The 24,137-nt window shown below is 41.3% G+C and overlaps 1 protein-coding gene across 3 annotated transcripts in view; it reads right to left on the bottom strand.

Moving 5' to 3' along the window:
- The window catches only part of PLA2R1 (phospholipase A2 receptor 1), an 82,074-nt gene that overhangs the window by 52,008 nt on the left and 5,929 nt on the right, over window positions 1-24,137 (bottom strand). Inside the window, exons 2-9 of one of the 3 annotated variants that reach the window (XM_019554038.1) lie at window positions 22,556-22,939; window positions 18,329-18,496; window positions 11,361-11,534; window positions 9,756-9,869; window positions 8,918-9,061; window positions 6,958-7,146; window positions 4,546-4,703; window positions 3,033-3,140 (exon numbers count right to left, since the gene is read on the bottom strand). In XM_019554038.1, coding sequence (XP_019409583.1) covers window positions 3,033-3,140; window positions 4,546-4,703; window positions 6,958-7,146; window positions 8,918-9,061; window positions 9,756-9,869; window positions 11,361-11,534; window positions 18,329-18,496; window positions 22,556-22,939 — 1,439 coding nt within the window. Of the gene's footprint in view, window positions 1-3,032; window positions 3,141-4,545; window positions 4,704-6,957; window positions 7,150-8,917; window positions 9,062-9,755; window positions 9,870-11,360; window positions 11,535-18,328; window positions 18,497-22,555; window positions 22,991-24,137 lie in introns of those variants that run through there. The other 2 variants (XM_019554037.1, XM_019554039.1) reach the window with 2 other exon arrangements.

Genomic DNA, 24,137 nt, shown 5'->3' with positions numbered 1-24,137 from the left:
GTCTACAAAAGATGCTTTACTGCGCAGTAGAGCAAATGCAGGTAGCAAATTAACTGCTGAGTAATTACTGTGCAGTAAGGCACTGTAGACAGCTGGCCAGGAGTAAATTTGCTCCTGGTCAGCCAGGCAGCAGGTGGTAGGAGATTGTTCTCTGCCCCCCTGGGATCTTTCTGCTGCCAGGGTAGGCTGCATCACCAGAGCCCAGGCAGGGACAATGTCCTCCTACCCCAGCAACAGGGAGCTCCCAGTCCCTGCTCCACAATTGTGGAGAGAGTTCCTGCATAGAGAAAGTTCCCTGGCTAGCCTGGAGCTGGCAGAGACTTGCTTCAAACTGGGACAGTTCCCAGCCAGGCTCAGGCTACACAGGGATGTCTGCACATGCAGCCTAGAACTGGCTGGGGACTGTCCCATGTCAGGCTTCCTTGTGCAGCCTAGGGCTAACCAGGAACTGTCCCTGTCAAGGGCAGGCTGCAACCCTGCAGCTTTTTCACAGCCCTGTGCCCCAATTGAAAGAGCTGTGGGGAAAGGGCAGGTCACAGCCTCCTGTCTTGATCTGCTGGTGGGGCAGATAGCAGTGAGCCCCCAGAATCCCTGCCCAACCAGAGGCTCACTGCTAGCTGCCCCACGGACAGACTGGGATAGGGGGCTGGGACCTGCCCCTCCCCTGAAGCTCCTTCCCAGCCCCCTGCACCCACGCAGGGAGCTGGGACTGGGAGCTCCTTACTGCTGGGCCAGGGGGACATTGTCCCTGCCCGAGCTCCACCACTGCACTTAACTTTCTTGTTTTAGCATACAGAAAGTTTGCATAAGGAAGCTGACCTTTGTTACAAAAAGATTTGCTCCCTGTTAACAGTTTAGTGATTAGAAAAACTAATAGTGGAGTTAGCAAAAAAATCACATAGCACATACTGAATCTCAGGAAGAGAGAGGAAAAAGACATCCACTTCTGCAACTGCGGGCTAAGAATGCCCTGTAAGAACCACAATCAGTTGATGAGAAGTATAGAAGATTTTACATGCCAATCAGTCTGAAAAATAACCCAAACATCAGTAGAAGAGAAAAAAACTGGTAAGATTAGAAAGCTTTATAGAGACAAAATAACCGTGCCGGAGGCTTAGACTCAGTTACTGGGGCTAAACTATGGTTGGCCATCCTCCTCCTCTTTTCAGCATGTATGCTTAGTTATATACAAACAGAGCCACACTGCACAGGGAGAGGGTTTGCACACTGTGTCTAAATGCCATAAATACTACATAGGTGCACCTACACATGCAATTAGTGTGGATTAGGGTTACTGCACAGTACCTTAAGGCACATTAACACGTGACCAGGAACGCATCTACATGTGCTCCTAGCAAAAGCAAATTTGCTCCTGACAGGAACAATTTAGTGCAGAGCTGCTCTGCCCCTGCTTTGCCCCCGTGCAGTAGTCAGGGGGAGCTCCAGGCTCCCCTGGGAGGCTGACAGGAGGCACATGGGTCAGGTCTGGGCACATGGGTCAGGTGGGGGAGGGGAGGAGCTGTCCCACTTCTGGTCAGCTCCCTCCATATTTGCTACTGTGCAGTAGCTACTGTGTAGTTGATCTAGTATCTATATTCCTTGGTACTAGGCAACTGCGTATTAGCCTAATTTATCATGCAGTAAATGCTGCACATGTATAGATGCTGATGCTTTACTGAGTGGTAGATTAGTCTACTGTGCAGTAAAGGGTCTTGTGTAGATGCACCCCTTATGTGCCTAGGTAACTGCCATTTGGACAGGTGAACTGAATCCAATTCTGCCCCTATTCACTTCTCTCTGGTTTAATTTACTCCACAGCTAACCCATCATCAGACATTTGAGTGTTTTAGAGTATATTTATGTGAAATTTCCTGTCTTATTTTTTTCCCCTATGTCACTGTTTTCAGCTGAAATTCTCCACAAATAAGTACTACAGAATTTGGAGCAAGTTATTTGTTATAGAATAAAATAAGAAGGAAAAGCTGACTACTTGTAACTTTAGTGAGATTCATACTGTTTTGGTAGTAGCTATTAGACAGAACATGCATGTATTCTTTACATTTTGTGAACTGTAAGGTTTTTAGTAACATGTTTGTCTGTTCTCTGGCAAAACTGAGAGACAAGTGGACGTCACATGCCTTTGAAAGACAGTACCTGTTGCAAGTCTATGTCAATTTAATGATTCTGCATAATTAATTGCTGGTAATTGGTTATCTTCATAACTCCCTTTTCTACTTTTTAAACATAAAAAGGGAATGGATTCTGATTAGATTACTAAACTCCACTTGAATCATACTTCTGTATAACACTAAACACTTTAGAACCAGATGGTAAATTTTTAGTTGATACATTTTAGATTAGAGATTAGCTTAACTGCAAGGCTGATACACACACATCCCAATGTTGAGGACTCTGGATCTTAATTTCACAGTAAGCCTCTACTCAGTAACAGTCAACACATTAATCCCAATTCAGAAAGTCCCTGAATTTTAACTGGATATAACAAAATATCAAGTCATTTTGTAACTCAGAGTTTAAAAAGGATTGAACACTTATTTATCCTCCTAGATAAGTTATGCCCTCGCCATTTTTGTTTTATGAAAATGAAGGGAATGCTTCCCTATAAGTGTAGAAGTTAATTCTTCATATCAAAGAAACTGTGTGTTTTTCGCCCTGACATTCCACTCAAAACTATGAAAAACATGTGTAAGATAAAGCATCATGTAACAATCATTGTTTGTACAGATGGCCTCCAAAAGTATTGCGACTTTTGCTCTAGAAAGACATAGGAATTTGGATTACAACTGCCAACAAGGCAATGATCCATAAAAGGAACCTACCAAAACTTTTAATCTTACATTAATCTTTTGTTTATGTATTTTAAAGCAAACAATAGATGTGAGACTCTTCCTAGGAAACCTGAAGTATATTTTTTTAATGTGAAAAACTAAACATCTCAATTCTATACCAATATTTATAGATTTCCTATCACATTTCTTGAAGCTAAAAAAAAAAAGACTAAGTAAATGTACCTCTAGACACCCCGATTCCTTCTCAGAAGTGACATTTTCAAACTTGCCGGCTTTTTGACATAAGTAAAATAATTTGTCTTCACAATTTTTAATTTTCCAGTGTCCATCCTAGTAAAAAAATGTGCATTATATTTGTGTTAAACAGTTTATTTTCCTGTTTGAGACACTAGTATATACAAAACTGACAGCTACATTTTCCTCACACTTGTTCATCTGGGGAGTCTTCTCATTTACTTCTGTAACTATGTTCAATGGCCCATGATTAAGACAAAGAATTTGCCATAGAGGTGCACTGATACCTCGGTCCGATATTGAATCAGTACCAATATAAAGAAAATTTGCCTATAGGCCTGATCTGGTCAACGGACAGGTCTTGCACCACTCATTCAGTCTGTGGGTCCAGATGATTTTAACTCATTTGTTTTAAAGGTTTTTGAAAACTGAGTCAGAATTTCCAATACTTTGCACTGTTTGTCATCATTTACATCTAAGCAAAACAGAATAAAAATGTCCCTAAGCATCTTACCTCTAATTTTATTTTTAAAATGTATTCACCTTCCAGATATTGGACCTGATCTTCACTGTAAACCCGAGTAGGCCTTTATTTCTGTGGAGTTGCTCCCATGGATAAAAATTAATGGTATGACTGTTTTCACAGGATTACACCCATTATTACCAACACTATATAGAAACTCTAAGAATTATACAGATCAGTGAATCTTCTGACAAAAGATACTACTGATATAGTGTCATTAATGCACTTAAAAATAGTCTATGCTAATAAATTTATGCAGCATACAATTATTTTGAATTAGAAAACTGACAAGCATTTTTGCCAGCCTTGTTTGAATGCCATGAATTGCATTCTACCTGTATTGATTTTTCTTTTTTAGTACATATGCAGGTATCTATCACCCTTAATCTCACATTTTCAGACATAGCTTCAACTTGGGCTTGCTTCTTCTAAAATCAATGGCAAAATTACCATTGACTTCAAGTAGAAGTGGGACTGAACCATTTATGCAGCTCCTTGGTATCAGTTTTTACAAGATGCTGCATAAACTCCTAAAACACTGAGAACCGAGTAACAAGAAACTGGTTCACTGTTTCAAAATATTTCCATGAAGCTTTCATGTCAAGAAACTGAACATCATAAATTAGAATGTACTCTACATAGATTTAACATTATTTTCTCTTTGTTGTAAGGAAACTTGCTTCACACTGATTGTTGTCCTCTTCCATTTGGCAAGCACTGCACTTGTTCCCATTTCTTTAAGGGTCTTATCCCATTGCTTCTGTTTAGTTTGGGCATCCGTCACAGCCTTAAAAGGGCAGTTCATAGGGCTCTCTCATATTTACCAAGACTATGAGACATTGTGCATCAACAGCCAATGTCATTACAGAGTTTAAGACTTGGAAAATATATGCAAATGGAAAAAAAAACATAATCATGACCAAAAATTGTTCACACAAGGTTTTCTTCCCTTAAAAGACAATCTAAAAGAAAACTTACAATTTCTTGTGCTGAAACACAAAATGGAGCTGTTCTTTGTAAAATATTAGGTTCTTGTTGGTGCCATGTAGTAAAGGTTACCAAGGAGCCATCAGACCATTCAAAAACAATTGGGGTTTTGTTGCTGCTCAGGCCAATCCATATTTCAGTTACATTTTCTGTAAAAAAGGGGGTTTAGATTTTGATGAAACAAAAATGATGGCAGATGTTTCCATAGAATTAATAGCATAGTTTAAAAATTATTTACACTTTCAATCAATATTACCTTTTTCAGAAAAAATGGAATTACATAGACTTTTAAAAAAATGTACACCTTAGATATGCTGCTTCTTTTATTAAATTGAGAATCAAATGGTCTGCAAATTCCCACAAAAATTACCAGTATATTTATCTACTCATGGAATGCAAGGGGTAGAAAACATGGTATGGATATGAAAGGTGCCTGTGGAATAGCCTTCCTCTACACTTGACCATTCTACAGTTGACATTAGGCCCTGGCAGCTACAGAGGGCACATCACATGCCTCACAGTCTACTCAGGATAACTGAGCTTGTAAAGCAAACAGTATCATAAATTATCTCTGCTTTAAGTACTGATAGGGATTATTGAACAGTTTGGGAGCAGTTAGCCACAGGTAACAGGAGAATGACAAGAGCCAGAATTTACAGAGTTTATCAGGAACTTGGAATACCATATATACCCCAATCTAGGACAACCCTGAATTTAAGACAGCCCCCCCAATAATTAGATTATAAACATGGAACGTTGATAAGTTGTTATAATTTTCCATGTATAAAATCTAATTATTGGAGGATGATCTTAAATTCATCCTTACAACCACTGCAGTGAGGAAAGCACTGGTAGGGGAGGAGGTAGTGGGGTGGCAGATAGTAGGGCAGGTGGTAGTCGGGGGGACAGGGAGTGGGGGAGAGGCAGTGGCAGGGACAGGTAGATTTCTCCCTACTGCCTGTCCCACCTTACCTTTCCTTTGTTCCTGCCCCCCACAGGCCCTTCTCTGCCTACTCCCTGTTTCTCCCTTCAACAGCCTCTGGTCCCCACAACAACTTACCCTTGTTCCAGCACTGATAGACTCTGCCCCTGCTGCAGCCTGGGGCATGGAGCATGGCCCCAATTCAGTCACATAGCAGCAGTGCAGCCAGCACCACTGCTACAGAGCCAGGCTTGGGCCACCCTCTGTGCCCCATGCTGGAGCAGAGGTGGGGGGAACAAAGGAGATGGGGGTGGACAGCCTGGGGGAAGGAGGGCAGGAGCCCAAGGCTGTGGAGAAGCAGAAGTAGAAATGGGAGTGGGGAGATGGGAGGGAGGAAAGGGATGTGGGGAGGCAGGGTTGAGATGATGGGAGAAAAGGGGTGCAGAGGAGGTGGGGGGAGGGGCAGGCAGTAGCTGCAGCTCCAGTCCCTACCCAGAACCAGAGCTGGAGCAGGTGCCTGCCCCCCACTACCTCATGTTAAATGGGGAAATAAAACCTTGGAATCAAGTAAATATGGTATGCCAAGGTCTATGGTAAATAACCCTGTTTTTTCATATTACTGAGTATACTACTTGGCCAACAGACTCTGATGATCATCCTATCTTCTGGGCCAATGGTCATCAACGTTTTGGCCACACAGACCAGATGAGAGGCATGGGGCCAGTTCATGGGCTGGATCAAACCTCACATACCAGGATTGGGCTCCAGGGCACCACAGCACCCCTTGCTCAGTCCCTTGTTCTGGGATCGGGGTCCTTGTGCCACTTCCGCCCAGTGCCACATATAGGGATTCGGGTGGGGACCCCCCATTACCCTTACCCACTCCTGCATGATGGACCTATGCTCCAAGAGCTGTGTGCTACTTCCACCTCATCCCACAAGTGGGAATCAGGCTCCAGGGTCCTCATGCCAAACATGCCCAGTCTTGCATGCAGGGATCAGGCTCTGGAGGCCCTGTGTTACCGCCACACACCAGGGTTGGGGCCTGTGCCACCCTGTACACCTGACCTAGTGCACAGGGCCATGGCCTGTGGAACCACGGGGAGGCCTGCAGACTGGATGGCACAGCACCAAGGGCTGGATCTAGCCCATGGGCTGGGGTTGAGCACCTTAGTACTAAGCAGCAGACCTTACAAAAAAAAGGGGTGAAACTGCATTGACTAGTTCTCAACTTGTACACAAGTCCTTCATCATCTTCATACCCCTGGGGTAGCTAATAAGAAACACTTTAGGATGCTAGAAGGAGTCAGCCTCAAATTATTGTTCTCTTATGAATCAGTGGAACCCAAATATACTGGCTATATAACAAACAGCATTCAACATTTACATGGAAACCCACAATCTGAACACTTTGTTCATACAGAAGAATATCACTGAAAGAAAACCACAATACAGAACGTAAACTAACTTGCAGGACTTACCAACTTCAAGAAGGTTAACAAGTAACTCAGCTTCTGCCAAGGAAGTTATTCTAATGAGCTTGCTATTATCATTTTGGCAAGAGAGTACTGCATCACTCCAATTCTTTTCCTCTTTATGAAGTTTATAGCAGTTGCGGTTATAAGGATACCAATCAGCGTCACAGCGGGTAGGATAATACTTCCATGAATCTTTTAATTAAAGCATACAAGATAGAACACATTACATAAATTTAGTTGTAAGATTAGGCTAAAGTGTTTTCATATGGCATTAATACCTATTTTCTTATTTACAAGAATTGGAAATCTAAAGGCATTCAAAACAATTCAATAATGGAAAAGTAGCATGTGTACACAGTGACACACCTGCAGACAAAATAAAATTCCCAAAATTTATTTGCAGTAGCATAACTATGGAGGGTAACCAGAGCACCAGCCCTGGGTGCTGATTTGGGGAGGGAGGTGCAGAAAAAGCAGCTCCCATGCTACTAGACTATCACTGCCAACAGCCCAAGTGCAGCTGTCATCCCTGTGTGCCACTAACTCCCTGTGCACTAAAACACCTAGCTATGCCTCTGTTTAAAGGTATAGTCATTTAAGCTACAAATAAGTCCCTGGGAGGCTTGCTGAAGGCATTTTGTTTTTAAAATTTAGCTATACTGTAACTACAAGAAGAAAACGAAAAGAGATAAACATTGCAATTGGAATGGTTACATACCAAACTATTAGCCTACCTTACCCTATCACATTTTGGATCTAATCCAAACCCCAATAAATTCTTTCCATTAACTGCAAAGGGTCAGGTCTTGTTTAGAGTTCAAAACAAGAAAAATACTTTGTTTACTAGGAAAAAAAAAAAGTGACTATAGTTGTCATAATAAGCAAGTCTGACTCCTAAGGAGAATTCTGAGCCTTTCAATAAAAGAGTTCTATTTTTTTTCTATTTCTGGTCTCACGTAACGTTTTTTTGTGAGGTTAATGTATAAGAAGATGCGAGTTCCGTGATAAGAACATAATTGTAAAGCCTGGGTTTCCCTTTGTATCAAATGCTCTTTTCCTTGGGCATTTGGTTAATTCTGTTGAATTGTCAAAGTGTTCTGAACCTAAATGTACAAAGGGTAATGTTGCCTAACCCAAATAGATTCAGCATGACCATTTTGTACATTTTTTTGATGATATGAAGACCCACGTAAGTGCTATATTATCAGCCTTATGTTTACTAAAATGGTTTAGCAACAACTTCTGCAAGTTCTCCAACAATCTGAGGAAAGCTTGAAAGAAGCAAGGATGTTTAGTTTGGAAGAAAGGAGTTTAAGAACAGATGCGATAGCAATTTCCAAATATTTTAAAGGCCTCCATAAAGAAGTGGGAGGACAAATGTTCTGCCACACTACAAAGGGCAGGGCACAAAAGTAATGAATAGCAGATGAATAAAACAGATTTAGATTAAAACGCAGAGAAAACTTCTTACTGACACAAATTTAGGACAATGGGACATATAGGGAAGTTGTAGGGAGCTAATTAGACATTTTCAAGAGGCTAAGTAAGTGCTTGATAAGTCTGATTTAGGAAAACCGCACCCTGAATTTGTGCAGGGAGTTGGTATAGACCTGTAAGGTCCCTTCTAATCCTGATTCTATGTACTTTAACTGAAGGCTCATAAAAAGTTACATTAGAACAGAAACAAAAGATTAGATCCTTAGCTGGCTTAAACAGCCAGAAATACAATGGATTAGTTTAGTCCAGGAGATGATTTGGCCCAGAGGCTTTACATGTAAATGGCTTTATCTTACATTCCTTGCACACCCCAAAATCCTTCTGTAGTCTTCAAAGCACAGTATATTTTGTAATAAGTTGCAAAAGGAAACAACAGATTAAAAATACATGCCAAATATAAGCAATGGACAGAACACCATCATAAGAGAGAGGGTGAAATAAAATATACTATTTTAGTGAGACTTACCAAATGTTTTATGCTCTGTACTATTTAAATATTTTTTGCATATAAAAGGAAATACAGATTCACATATTTTACTTTGCCAGCTATACTGCATCTGTGGATTAAGCACCACACAGTGATTTTCTTTAAGTGAATCCTTAGCAGAGCCTGCAAATAGAATTTTGAAAAATGTAAAATAAAGTAAAAATCACACTTATTTGTAAAACTGACTCATAGTTCTCTATAAATGTTACTGTATTGATATACAAACAAAAGCCTCTATCAAGTTAAGCCACCTTTCCTATCAACACTAAGTTACACAGAGGACCTGTTTGAATTCACAGGAACTGGATAACTGAACATCAGTCACAACATATATTTATTTGCACATCTTCACTTGCCAATGCTGTGACATGAGATATCTGAGAAGTTCCAAGGTCTCCATCTTCTGTTCCAATAAATAGACCTCAAAGATGGAACAAATCATGTCACAGAGTTTCCCATACTAATGTAAAACTAGTCAATCAAAAATTCTTTTCCCCAGAAAACACAGAATCCATATTTTAAAAATATATTTAACAAACCACTGTCAATCACGATCATGAAAATTCCTCCAAAAGCAAAAGGGCAAGATTCCTAGTTGCTGTAAATTCATATAGTGAATTTCAGCACTATCATTGTCCAGCTTATGTGCTTGGTCATCAGTGTGAAAAAACCTGCCCACAAAAATAGTACATCATTTCATGTACTTCATTTTTCAGATAAGAAGCAGTTGCAGGAACAGTACTCTTATATTTTAACTTCAGTTACAGACAGCATATAATTACAGTGCTATAACATATCCAAGAAGAACATCAAGTACTTGGTCTCCAGTTCACAAATGCCAATGGTGCTCCATCTGACCACTGCCAGCCAGCAGCTGCATCCAGTTGATTCAGGCCTGTCCACAGCATAATTTCAGTAATGTTTAACTTCTCTGAAATATATGAAGGAGAAAAACAGACATTTCTTTCATGCTTTAGAATACCTGTGGATGCAGACAGGCTGCTATCAAATTGCATGACAAAAAACAGTCAAAATTAAAAAAAAGTCATTAATAAGTGCTTATGAATACCACTGCAGCCAACAACCCTAAAAATACCACTGGCATTTACCCTCACTTCTTGATTAGGTTCAATTTAATTAGTAATTAATATAATACTGAAAAAAAAACAACAAATGTAGCTAGGGGTGCCACAATTTACACATAAATGTGCAGACATTCAGTAACTGCACAGTATGCAAATCTTTGCAACACAATTCTCTGCTACTTCTAAAATTCACAACATCCATCTGTCTCGTCAACACAACTTTCACATCAAACCCTGTTTCAGCTCTTCTAGACCAATATATGACAAACATGATTTTAAGGCAAATTATTTATAAAAGTGTTTAGTTCCTTCACTTAAAAAGCTTATGCATTCCATACACTAGTGAAAAATGAATGTCAGACTTTCCTGTTTGCTATATCCTGTTATTGCAAGTAACAATAATAGGAAGCAAGTTGTTATCTGCAAAGAGAGGAAGTAATGAGATTTGGAAATATAGGTCTTTAGACCCCAATTCTGTAACCCTCTACCTTCACTGATATCTTCAACTCACATTAACAATATTACTGAGTTCCTAAGTATCAGAATCAAACAGGGCTAATTAAAGAGTTTTTCTGCACACAGGAAAACAAAAAGCATACCAAAGAAGCACTTTATACTTATGAAGAAAGCACATCATTTCCCCATCAGGATATTTACTGCAACCCCCCTGAACATTTAGTGGTCATCCTAACCCAGTTAGTCTAGGAGCTATTAATTGTGACACTAAGAATGAGGCATAGCCTTCATTTAAATGGATTTTTGTACATGATTTGCATAATTCTCCAAAGAAAATGAACATTTCTGTAGCCATAGGTACAAGAACAGGATAACAAGTGTAATGGCAAATCATTCAAAAGGGTAAAGGATTAGTAAAAGATAACTGCAGTAGCACATATAAAACCTTTGAACTTGAGTAGTAAACCTACAGCTTATTTAACCTATAGTTTATTTAAACCTTTACTGGAGCTTTACTGGAGCACATGATGTGGAAAGACCTTGAAGACAGCAGTGGAAAATGGTGAATACTATTATTGGTGTGTACTGAGTAATCTCTCTTTGCAAACCTATGGAAGTCCTTCTACCTGAACAAACTATGGGTGTGATTCTGCAGCTCTGAAGGTTAAGAGACCTGATCTAGTTATGAACTTCCCTAAAGTTTAGGGCTGTTTGGGTGTAAGTTTTGCTTTGAGCTGGTCCCCATAAAACACTATAATCAACGCTTTTGTTGAAATCCTAGCCCTCAAATTCTCATTGACTTTAAATTCAATTCAAATTTTCATCGCTTGTGCCATGCAGCCAAGCAAGCTAAGCATGTAATGTGTAAAAGACATACTCACCACTTTGGTCACTTATGTACTCCTGTTCTTCCATGTCTGTGATGCTTAGCAAATCTCCTCCTTGTGTCTGACATGCAACACGTGCCTCATTCCAAGGAAGAATAGAAAAAATATTGAACTGGTAACAAATGTGTGTGTCAAGGTTCTTCTGCCAAAAAGTGTCACAGCCAGTCTCTGCATGAGATGCCAGTTAAGAACAGAATATTACAAACCAATTGGATAGAAAGTACTATAATATAACAATTTAGCTGAACACCAAGAGGGCATGCAATGGAAGCATGGTTATGAACTCATTTTCAGTGCTCTGATGTCACAAGTATAGAAGGAAGTTGGAGGCTATTTGAAATTAAAACAATTTATATACATAATGACCTAGTTGGCTTTTCATAATGTTAGTAAATATGAGGAGGTCAAACTCAGCTGATTCAATTTGTCAGAGGTCTAATTAAGTCAACAAGAATACTGGCAATTTATACCAGCTGATGATCTGCCTCTAGGAACGTAAAGGTGAAACCGAATCACTAACTTTCTAGGAGCAGGGTGAACCATGCCCATGCTACTGCTGAAGAGAGAAGGAAGATTAATTTCCCCTTATCAGAGTATACTCAGGGAATGAAATATTATACATGCTTGTTATAGCCATAATTGGCAATAGTGAAGTTATCTATGTTGTGCGACTGACTGCCTTGGGCAGAATTTATCTGGGAAAATTTTAGCCCAAATAGTTCAGCTGATTCCTAGAAACAAGGGAAAATTATGTTTTCTCCCATTTAAAAATGAACCGTTGGATCCAGAGATTGGACTCAGAAGGGTATTAATATGGTGTCACACAATGGAATTTTTTTTAGATTGCTTTGTAAAAATGTAGGAACCTCTCTCCCTTTGGTTGGTTTTTTTTACTGGGGTTCTTTGACATCCTGCCTCTCCCCACTGCTTTGCTGCTTATCCCAGAGTAAACTAACATTTGCCCCTGGGTGAACTTCTTACCCAGTAGACCTTAGTTCCAATTGTTCCAGTCTGAGCCTTGTACTTCCAGCAGAGGAAGTTTTGCCAGTTTATGAGTAATATTTCTAGGGCTTATATAAAATTATAGGTCCCCTCTCCCATAAAAGAGAGAATCCTGAGGCCACCAGCAGCTCAGAAAATCACCTTTACCACAGGCAATCAATACAATAAATAGAATAGCAAAGTCATTACACAAACAAGAAAAATCACATATAGAAGCAACTGTGGGTTGTGGGGACAGAATACAAGAAAATAACTATAACAATTAAAGAAGGATCTTGCCCTGCATTTCTTATTAAAATACAACACCACTCTCTGCCCAGAGAGTTGTCCTGCTCTTTCCCGACAAAGCTTTCCTGAAAGCAGCTTCTCATCTTGCAGTCCTATCTTCCATCAACTTGGGAACAAAACTGTCTAAAGCCTAGAAATCTCTAGACCCTTTTGCCTTATCCTGCACATCTATGCACTGTCACCTCATCTACTAATCTATATTTTTCTATTCAATGAGAATTGAAGCTTATGCATACTATGCAGATAACTTCCTCCCCACAGATATGCAGCTGTCTGCCATGCTAGATGACATTCCTGACCTACAATTACATGTTTTCTTGAATATGACATACCTTTTTATGATGCGCCACTGAAAAAACAAAACCCCTGCTGCTGGAAACCAGAGTGCAGATTATACGTTAGGAAATACGGCAAGAGCCATTTCTGCTGCTTACTGGATAAAAGTGAAAGTAAAATCTGCATGTAATCCACAGACGGTGCATCTACACATGCTATTACAGGGGCGGGCAAGTATTTAAACTGGAGGGCCACTTAACCAATTTTGGTGAGCTGCCAAGAGCCATAAGGGTAGCCCTGCCCCTCAACAGGTGCCTTGCCCCCTTGTCACCATCTTGGGACCAGAAGTCCCACCCCTAACCCCTGACCTTTGCTACTGGAAGTCCCTCCCCTTGCCCTGGGAGGAGGGGGGGTGTTACCATCTTCCAATCACAAAAAAACTAAATTGTATACTAAAAATCACATATTGACAATAACATATTCTATTTTGAAAAATATTTTTGTCCTGATTTGTGTGAGTGCTTTTTGCATATATAGAGGTAATTGTATAATAGCTCAAACTGAAGTCTTACTCTTGTACACTGCGGGGAGGTATAAGGGCATCGAGGGTTTGGGGGGTATGGGTGGGTGGGTATGGGTTTTTTGGGTTGCTGAGGATATATGTGTGTGGGTGTGGGTGTATGTGTGGTGTGGGTGGGTATGTGGTTTGTGGGGGGCTCCGTGTGTGTGTGTCTGTATGTGTAGATATGGGGTATGAGGAGGGTCACCATATGGTTCCTGGCTGCAAGGTGGGGCTCACAGGACTTTGGCTCTGTGCCTCCATGTGCGGCTCCCAGCTAGAGTGCCAGGAACCCCAGGAGCCAGCACAGCCTGATGGCCTGGGACTCCCCACAGTTCCTGGCACTAGTGCACCATCAGGCTGTGTTGGCTCTGTATAGGTCCCAGGGTTACAGCTGGGAATCATGTGCCACAAGGCCAGTCTGGCTGCCTCTATGCCATGCTGCATGGGTCCTGGAGTTTCATGCTGTGCTGCATGGGTCCTGGGATGGGCTGGGTCAACTCAGTGCCATGCTGCTGGGAACCAGGTGGTGCCAGGAGATGCCCATTTGGCTCTGTGCCATGCAGTGTGGCACAGAACTACAATGCCAAGACCCACACAGAGCCAGCCTGGCCCATCTCATCCTGGCCCAATGGTGTGAAAATCGAGTGCTGCTGGACCCAGCTCACTGGCTCTGTGCTGCACTGCACGGGTCCTGGCATTGTGGTTGGGAACCGCACAGCATGGCACAGAGCCAGCTGGCTGAGCCGGGCACTTCCCACCAGCACATGCTTCCTGGATGCAATGCTGGCACCACAGACCACAGCAGGAGCTAGCCTGGCCTCTGTGGCTCCCAGCTGGATCCTAATGCCACCAGCTCCAGCCCTAGAGCCCTGCACTCCTGCCCGCTGCTACTTCCTCTACCCTGCCTGCCACCACTGCCTTTCTCTTGCCGCTTCCCTTTCTTCTCCACCTGCCACCACTATCTCCCGCACCCGCCCACTGCTTCAGCAGCATGTGGTTCCCAGCTGCAGGGCTAGGACCACATGGTGTAGCAGGAGCCAGCTGGGAGACACATGGTGTTACCTGAGCCAGGCTGGCTCCTGCTGCACCAGTGATCTTTACCCCCCCAGCCTGTTCTTATCTGAGTTCCCCTCTTGGGCAAGGGGAGTCAGGGAACAGCTCCAGGTTCGCCAGGCCAGAAGCCTCTGCCAAGCAGTTGGGAGCTGGGAGTGGGGTGGGGATGGATGGGTCTTGCTGCTGCTGTCAGCTCCTCCTGGGTCCTGCTGCTGCTGGTGCCTTGTCATCTTTGACAGGCAGCCACAGGAAGATAGTCCTGTGAATTGTCTAAGGTTTTAGGGGGCCTGAGGGCTGGATAGCATGGCCTGGTGGGCCTGATCCAGCCTGTGTGCTGTATTTTGCCTGCCTTTGTGCTGTTAGCACAGAGCAATAAACTCTGGTGCATATTGCACTGGAGTTAATTGCTCTTGGGTGCTGTGTTAAAATGTAAGCTTGGGACTGTAGTATGTTGAGCTGGGTCGAAGTAGCCCTGGTTGACAGGGGACCTGGGGGGTCAGCCTGCCAGCCTTGGGGAGGGTCAGCCTGCCAGCCAGGGGCTGCTCCGATTTGGCTCAACATGCTGTGGAGGGACTGGTTGGGGCACAAAGTTGTTGCAATGCAGGGCTAGCTAGCAGGCAGTCCCTGTACTGAAGCATTTCCGAGCCCTGGTCAGCCCTATCAGTGTCTACACGTATGCTGCTGTACACTAAAGAACTCCGCCATAACATAGTACTTGTATTTACAAGTACTAACCTGCAGTGGAGTTTCAGTTTTCTGTGGCCTAAAAGGGCAACACATGTAGACACTGACACTTTATTTTGGAGCTAATTAGGCAGCCCCGAAGTAAATGTCTCATGTAGATGCACCCAGCGAGTAGAACGATAAGCAGGGTCAGATCTCTAGTTGCTGCTACTCAGCAAAAAGATAATTTTTCTTGATTCTGCCCTTTAAAAACAAGGTGTGTTTCTTATCTTGGGGCAACCTGTGTGTGACAAAATACAATATATTTAAGGCAAATGGAATATTTACACCCTTTCAATCCAATTTCCTTAACTATCAATTATTCAAGAGAGATATAAGTTCTCTCTTATTCAATTTAAAGGTAAAAAATAGCAAACTCTATATGAGAGTCCTTCCAGGTATTTTTCTCCCGAAAAAGGATTTCCCTTATTGAGGGTTCTGCCCTTTGAAATGTAAGCCACAACAGTTTGGGATTGACACCTCTTTCCAAATACACGTTGCAAATTACATCTGCTTTCTGGATAATCAACATGCATATCCATTCCAAATGCAAACTATCAACTTATGTTCTGGAAATCAGAGTTTCCCTCAGCTGCAAAAAACCTTTGTTTGGTTTAGACATTCCTAACACCTAATTTAGAGATCACCCCTATTACTAGTAAAAGTCACAATTTTCAACTATTGTACAGAAATACGTTCATATTAAATCCCATGGTTCATATTAGTATAAAAATGATAAAACCGAACAGCTCTTAACTTTAGCTATAGAAAAACCAAACTCTGTATTAGTAAATCCAAGTCATGAAAATATCTATGCGTGACACACTAGTAACTCCCAAACCAATTCTGATTATCAGTAGGTTTGTGACACTATGCTAAAAACATTTGCAAAGTGCTCAAACTAAAGAAAAGTAGAACTGGAAGGGACCTCACAGGATTATCTAGTTCAGCATTTCTCAATCTGTGGGTCATGACCCAAACGTGAGTCACAAGAATATATGAAAGGGTCACAGACAAACTGTAAAAATGGATCAACAAACTGTAAAACCGACTTCTCTTTTAAAGGAGAAAAATGTGGAAAACCGTAGCTTTTCCCTTGAAGGCTGTCAGTTGCAGCCTGAAAGGGGCTGCTTGGGGCCCTCCAGGCCTCTCCCTTTCCCCACATACCCACCCTCTGCCCCACACAGTGAGAGGCTGAGGCCTGGGGGTGGGAGGCAGCAGGTTGGGAGTGAGGGGCACTGGCTTGGGACTGGCCATCTATGTTTACAAATGGTCCTTGTACAAAAAAGGGTGAGAACCACTGATGGTCTAGCCATCTGCTCAAGACAGGATCATCCCTGACTAAATCCCAGCCAAGTATCTTTCCAATATGCTACTGAAAATTTCCAGGGATGAATAGTCTACAACTTCTCTAGGTACCCTGTTCCAAATGCCTGACCACTCTCATGGTCAGAAAGTTCCTCCTAATCTCCAATCTAGATTTTCTCTGTTGCAGCTTGACTTCATTGCTCCTAGTCCTGTCCCCTATGGCCACAGATAAAAGCTCATCTCTATCCTCTCTGTAAACTCCCTTCAAGTACCTGAAGATTGTTATCAAATGCTACCTCAGTCTGCTCTTCTCCAGACTAAATAACCCTAGCTCTTTCAGCCTTTCCTCACAGTCTTGCTTTCCAAGCCTCACAATCTTGCTTTCTGCTGGACTCATTCCATCTGTCCATGTACTTCTTGAAGTGAGGGTTCAAAACTGGACTCCTACAACTACACCTGTACTACAGGTGAGGCCCCATCAGTGCTGAATAGAGTGAAAGAACTTTTTCCCTTGATTTGCAACTGACACTCCTGTTAATACAATCCAGTATGCTGTTGGCAGACAAGGTTCTTTGGGTGAATCTGATATCTTTATTAGACCACGCAAATAGTTGGAAAAATTCTTAGCAAGCTTTCGGGTTTAAACACCCTTTGTCAGGCTGAGGAAGCATCTGCACTCCAGAGTGGTGTGCACTCTTCCTGGATGGAATGAATAGTAAAGAAGCCAGAGGCTGGTCTGCATGCAAGAAAGCCAGTCAGTGAAGATGGAAATTGAGGAGTCAGTGGTTGAAAGAGGCTGGGGGTGAGGGAAGGGGAGGAGAATTAATGTAACTAGTAAATAGTGGAGAGATACCTTGATAGTCAGATGTTAGGCAGGTTATAAGGTCTATTATAAATCCAATGTCTATATCTAGTTTATGATATAGACACATGCCTTCAATACACCTTAAATTGGGCTAAAGTGCCTTAAATCAGCATGTGTAGATGTGCTCAATTTGATATTAATTTGAGAAGCAAAGATCCCACATGAAGGAGCATCAGACTGGTTGCCAGATAGTGGCTAAAGTGGCTCAAGAAACTCTGCTGGCTCTTCTCTATTGCTCCTACATGTTGAGACTGAGCAGCCTTCTGTCACTGCCTTCTGCCACTCCCCAAATTTTCTACAGAGGCTGCCTGACCTCCTCGCAGGTCAAAAAAGTCAGCATGTGGGTATTTTATACTTTACCAACTGGCATTTATAGTATTTCATGGGAATTGGACATCCAAATGCTTACACAGGTTCAAAAACAATTGCCTGTAATTCATTGTTGTTTCTCCATAGTTTAGGTTTAATCCTGAGGCTATTTAAAGATACAGCGTGAACTAAAAGCAATTTACAAGCTATTCTTCAGTCAAAAGTAGTAGTGTCTCTGTTCAGAAGCTAACCTCCTCTGCCTGCATGCTGTGGAGATGATCTCTGGAGAGTTGAGAAACAGGCTGGTAGGAGTATGGTCTATTATGTGCAAACTATAGGTCAGCATTTTATTGTTTGTTTGTTCTTCGGGCCAGACTTTGAGTATCAAAGGGGCAAGAATGAAGAACTATGATAAAGTGTACAGTTGTCTGAAGAATGTCCACACCAGCAGAATGAGAGGGATCTTGTAATCAGTACACAGTTACCTTCACCCCCCTCAACTAGGATAAAGATCAGACAATACCTTTTTCCCCATTTTTGTTGTTATAAAACAAAGAGAAGAAATGTGGCACATACCAAAATTTGCGCAAAACCCCCATTTTTCATCTCGTTCATACCGACTTGTGGTGGCACACCAGTGAAATTCCCTTCCATCCCTGGTACATTCATAATACCACTTCTTGTTGTACTGAAATGGAAAAATGCAAGGAAGACCAAGAGAATTTCCCATCAGGGTATATGTTTCTGTAATATAACACAGGGGATAATAGTAGAAATTACCATATTAATAATGGTAGAAATAAATGTTGTCAGTCAAATATTAGTTATGCACTTATATTTGATATCACAGCAATACTAAAATTATGGTTAGGGTACTATGTATTAAATTATTATTTAAAATGTCTAGTTAGCTAAACTGTGGGTGCATCTACACGTGTGCTTTACTGTGGAGTTGAATAATTAGCTCTTCAGTAAAGCATCACCATGTACATGTATGCCAGTATTACAGTGCAGTAAATTAACTCCACCATAAGACAGTACTGTTGGAGATATTACAATCTTACGACGGAGTCATTTACTGTGCAGAAACGTACATGTAGACAGTGACTGGGAACACAGCGGTTTGAGCTGGTGCAGAGCAGCCCCAGGCTGGCAGCAGACTTGGGTGGTCAGTTACATGGATACACAGTTTTGTGCCCCAACTAGATGCTCCACTGTTCAACACCACCACCCAGAGCCTGGGGCTGAACCCCCAAGCCTGCTCCCAGCCAGAGCTGCTCTGCCCTGGCTCAAGCTGCTGTGGTCCTGGCTGCATGTGCAGGGGCTATGCCCAGGAACAGTGGACTCCAGTGCAAACTATGCTGGAGTTTACCACATTGCCTTAATGGCACATGTAGATGCACCCCGTTTAATTTTTCAAAACTTAAGGCTTTAGTTTACTACAAAAATTCACTCATGTGAGCTAATATGCATAAAAATGTGCAGTAATTACACATAAAATAGGTACGTTTTAATTATTCAGTTGCATGTACAAATGCAGCTCTTGCTCAGCCAAATGTCTTCATGTGTGTAAGGACTGTCAGACTGTCAGGTTTTAATTAGCATATTGTTATTTGCATCTATTCAATAGCAAACAAGCAATATAACATAACCCTCAACAATTTTTATGACTTTTTGATCTTTTGTATTCTTTCCTCTGCTATTTCTCTTTTATACTTCTTCCTACTAGAATTGTAATGCATAATGTAAAACTAAAATGTTTTATACATTTTGACTTGGGGGAAAAAGTAACCTGTGTTATTTGATTTCACTATCATCACAATTAATGTTTTTACAAAACAGCCAAGATATTTTTCCAAATATATTTAGCATAACAAACAAGGCTAAGTAGATCTGAAAGCTGGAAAGATTTTTTACTTTACTTCAATAGATCAATCAATTTAATTTCTAGCACCTAAACCAGTAAAGGAGAATCTTCTTTCTAAAGCATCACAGTCATGCTTCGAGTAAAACTAATGGGTGCCTATACACGTGTTTGGGGGTAGTTGCGGGGTGGGGGTGTTAATTAGAGTGGTTCCTGGAGAACTGCTCTAATTAAAACACCACAGCATCATGTGTGTTAAGTCCTTGCACATTTAAACATAGCCACAGGATGCTTTAACTAAAGCTCATCTGACAAGATTTAGTTAAGGTGCCCCAGCAGCTATTTTTAAACCTGTGGGGGCTTATACATGTGATGCTTCGGTGATGCAGTTCTAAGTAGAATGAGGAGCAGACTCAATTAATTGTGTACAGGCACCCAATGTTTGTTAAAAAAGATCCTCCATCTACAAAATAGGCACACCATGCACAGTGTTGTCCAGATTTTCCCATTGCTAATGTCCCAATAATAGTAAAAGAAATTAATTAACTATACGTCTCTTTTAAAGCCTGCTGAAACTAACGGGCAGCATGAAAAATATGGAAGATACTGATATTTGTTAGTGTTATATGCTCCTTTGTCTATTTAATTATGCAGTTTGCTATGTAAGTGCAAATAATTAATTTAGCCCTAAACATTTTTTAGCACATCTGCTGGGACCAAGAATCAATGGCTGCAGATATCTTTGTCATCAAGACCTAAACAGAACAGGTTGGAATGTTTATCCACTGTTTTCTGATCAACAGTTGCTGGATAGCACAGAGGGTAGGGGACAATCCAGTGAAACAAAGAACTTAAGAGAAGTTAAAGGACAAGCCCTGAAAACAGTTGACAGTCCCAAGAAGGCGGTAGTTGCTGGGCTGACACTAACTGTCTTTTAAAAAATGTCAGGGTATCAGGCATCATAGGATCATAGAAAATAGGGTTGGAAAGGACTTCTGGAAGTCATGTTATCCAAAACCCTGCCTGAAGCAGGATCATCTGTATACAAACCAATCCCATACAAATCCTTGTGTAAAGGATAATTTGGACCTATTAAAATCTTGAGAAGAATATTAAACTTAAGCAAGATAAATGTGTATAGGTCTTTGTTTGTTTTTTAAACCTTTTTCCATCTGATGGCTGGAATGGATAAAGAAATATATCCTGAACAAGCGGTCCTTGGTCACAGTATTTCACACTAATTAATATCTCCCAAAAGTAAGACTATGGCAATGGTCAGGCCCAATAGGCCTGCTTAGAAAACATCATTGTTAAGCTGCAGTTCTGGAAGTTGGGTTCTAGTCAAAACACTGGGTGAATCAGGGAGTTCCACTGAGAGCAACAACAAACACTGGCCAGTCACTTGAGTGTTCAAAGAAACTGAGCAAGGGGGTCAAAGGTAGTTTACTATGAACTGCGACAGACAGTTTTATCTCTTTGCCCTGAAGGTCTTTGTAAAAACATTGTTAAGATATCTGGATGTCTGAAGGGGCTCTGGCATATATTACACCTGAACTGCAGAGGTGTTTGAAATCTGGGCCTGGGTCCTGAAATTTGCTCTTAGCTCTTATTTTCACAATAGGCTGAACCTAAATTCTGGTCTCCATGATCCAAAGTTCCCAGTGCTCAGAATCCACTTCCCACTGTTGTCAATACATGATTTATGGATGATTTTAGAGACTACTGACATACTTCAAAACAAACGAATTGATTGTGAATTTGTCTCTCTTGTCTACAGTTCTTTCTTTGACTGCTTTACTCGTGCAGAGCAGATAGTAGTTCCCATGTGCCCTTGCACTTTGAGCAGGCACAGCATAGTGGGGCCACCTTATCGCTTACAACACAGCAACAGTGGTTTTACCCTTCCTGCCACTGCAGTGGAGTAAGTCTAGTAAGGAAGGGTGATTAAAGCAGCTGTAGTTTCTGGGGGACTGTACAGGCTGTGGCAGCTTGCCAGGCCTAGCCTGGGGAGAAAGGAGCTGCTATACCCTGCTAGGACACCAGAAAGTACCACTGGAACTGCTTACATTTTAAATAATTAAAGAAAACTTTAAGTAGATAAAAGAAAACAAGGAGAAATATGGAACCTGTGCCTGATGGAAGGCAGAGAAGCTACTCTTCAGTATATGCACACATGCATTTTGTTTTTGCTTGAGGCTGGCTTTATATTCTAGCTTTTGGCCCTGAAGCCAGATGAGTGATGTGGGGCCCATCTGGGGGCTAGATAGGCTCTGTGGCCCAGCATAGTCCCTTCCCACTCCCCACACATTGGGATTGAGTCCCAAGAATCAAGCGCCATTCCCTTCTGCCCCCCCCCCACACACACACTGTGCCTGGGCCCTGGGGCCCAGCACTCTCCCATCTGGTCCTGTGTGCTGGGATTTGGTGCCCAATCCAAAATACAGGGCCCAGAGATCCCCATGGATCCAGAGTTTTAGCAGCAGGGGAGCACTCCCCTACTGCCAAATTTCCAGACCTGTGGGGAGCCCTGTGGACCAGATGACAGCCCTGCAGGACAGATCTATCTGGCCTGCAGGTTGAGCACCCTTGTTCTGCACCACCTGTGCACATACTTATGAGGGGAAGATGGGTTATGTGAATAATTTAGCAAACAGCACTAAATCAGAGCACACAGTTTGCTTTAAAATCCACTAATTTTTAATCAGATCTTATGGAGTGTTTGTAGTTCTTCTGGCAATTCTTCAGAGTGTAGAATTGGCAGTACTGGTATCCAGCTTCAGCTTTTACCGCTATATAATACTATAGATAAAAATACCTGCACCATGGCATTGCCATACCAATCAGTTACAAATGATCATGTATTAATAAATTATATGTCTCAGAGAAACCCTACAAAATTCTAATGAGAAGGTGAATAGGAGTTCAGTTTTATTTTTTACCTTCAAACGGGCGCTCACAGATATCTTCATCATTGGACATGTACTGCTTCCACTTATGGTTAGACATTCTTTTTGCCACAATATGATTCCCATTTGCAGCAGATAAATGGTACTGTGATGCACCAACCACCAACTTTCCATTACAGTTCCACCATAACGAATGCTGAGTAGAATCACATTCAAACATACTTAATGGTTGCTCTTGCTTACTAATGTTGAGTCCTAGGCAAGTGCTTGTGCCTATGTTGTAAAGATGACGATTAGAGACCCATTTCCACAACATATAGTTGGAACGTTGATTGCAGTCTTCAAGAACAAGTCTGGATGTATCTGCTTTAATGCAAAGGTTGTAGTCTTCACTTTGGATAATAAATATTCCTTTATCTGGGGGAGGGGAAAAAAGTTCCATGTAAATTTTGCAGAGCCATGGCCTTAAGTTGGGCCAACTGAATTAAAACTATTAACTGCAAAATTAACCTTCAAAATAGTATTAAAATCATTGGCAATTCAGAGACAACACTGTTCTAAATTTGTGGAGGTATATTTATAAAAAATGCTTAGCCATGCTTCATAACCAAATACAAAAAAACGCCCTACACGTGACATTTCTGAACTCTTTTGCCAAAACATCCCAAAGTAGAATTCTTATATAAAATAAAATTTTAAATATACAGGCCAAGACTTTCAAAAAAGCAATGAGTGATTTCTGGTGGCCAAGAAAGATGCTTTAAAACAGGATTTTTTAGAAGAAGGCCCCTTTCATGTATTCTCAAGTGGATACCAACTGAGGCACCCAAGATTATTATTTGAAAATCCCGGTCACAGTGAAACATTAAATATAGAAGCAAGATTTAAAATGTTACAGTAAGGGTATGTTGAAAGGAATGTTATATGCTAAAAGAGAATTCTTGTATGGAAAGAACAGGAGAAGTTAAGATTAAAAGAAAAATGTGGGTGAAGGTATCAGTCTCACATATAAGTATTCTTCCTTCTCTGCTGTCATCCAAGAGGAAAACATGTCCAGGTTTATAAATGGGATGTAAAATGCTGATATTTCAGTTATTGGGGCTGATGCTCATGAATGGCATTACCCTTAAACTGCTGAATGCATAATTATCAACTATGTCTGAACTTGTGGATATTCCAGACTTCATAGGTTTTTAAGACTGTGATCACATAGAAATTCATTTTACCATTTTAGAACCAAATGTTTATCTCAGAACATTACTTGCATAATCAAGCTCTACATAGGGAGTTAACTGAGAAGTTGCAAAACACGGAGAAATGGAATAGCTGAGCTATTATCTTCTACACTGCAGTTACTAGAGTTAAATTGAACCAGGGAGTTCCCGCAATAATAAAATTGAGTTCTTTAACACTTTTTATTTATTCCCTATCAAGAAGTTAATCTGGATAATTTAACATTTAAAACAAAATGGAGATAAGGATCTGATGATGTTGTATGCACACGTGTTCACATACTGTCACTTATAGATTTCATAGATTTCATACACATTAGGGCTGGAAGGGACCTCGGGAGATCATCGAGTCCAGCCCCCTGCCCAAAGGGCAGGAAGTCAGC

Source organism: Crocodylus porosus, unplaced genomic scaffold (genome assembly GCF_001723895.1).
Source record: "Crocodylus porosus isolate Cpor-Errol unplaced genomic scaffold, CroPor_comp1, whole genome shotgun sequence".
NCBI classification, from domain to species: domain Eukaryota; kingdom Metazoa; phylum Chordata; order Crocodylia; family Crocodylidae; genus Crocodylus; species Crocodylus porosus.
This window is presented reverse-complemented; position numbering and strand designations above follow the sequence as displayed.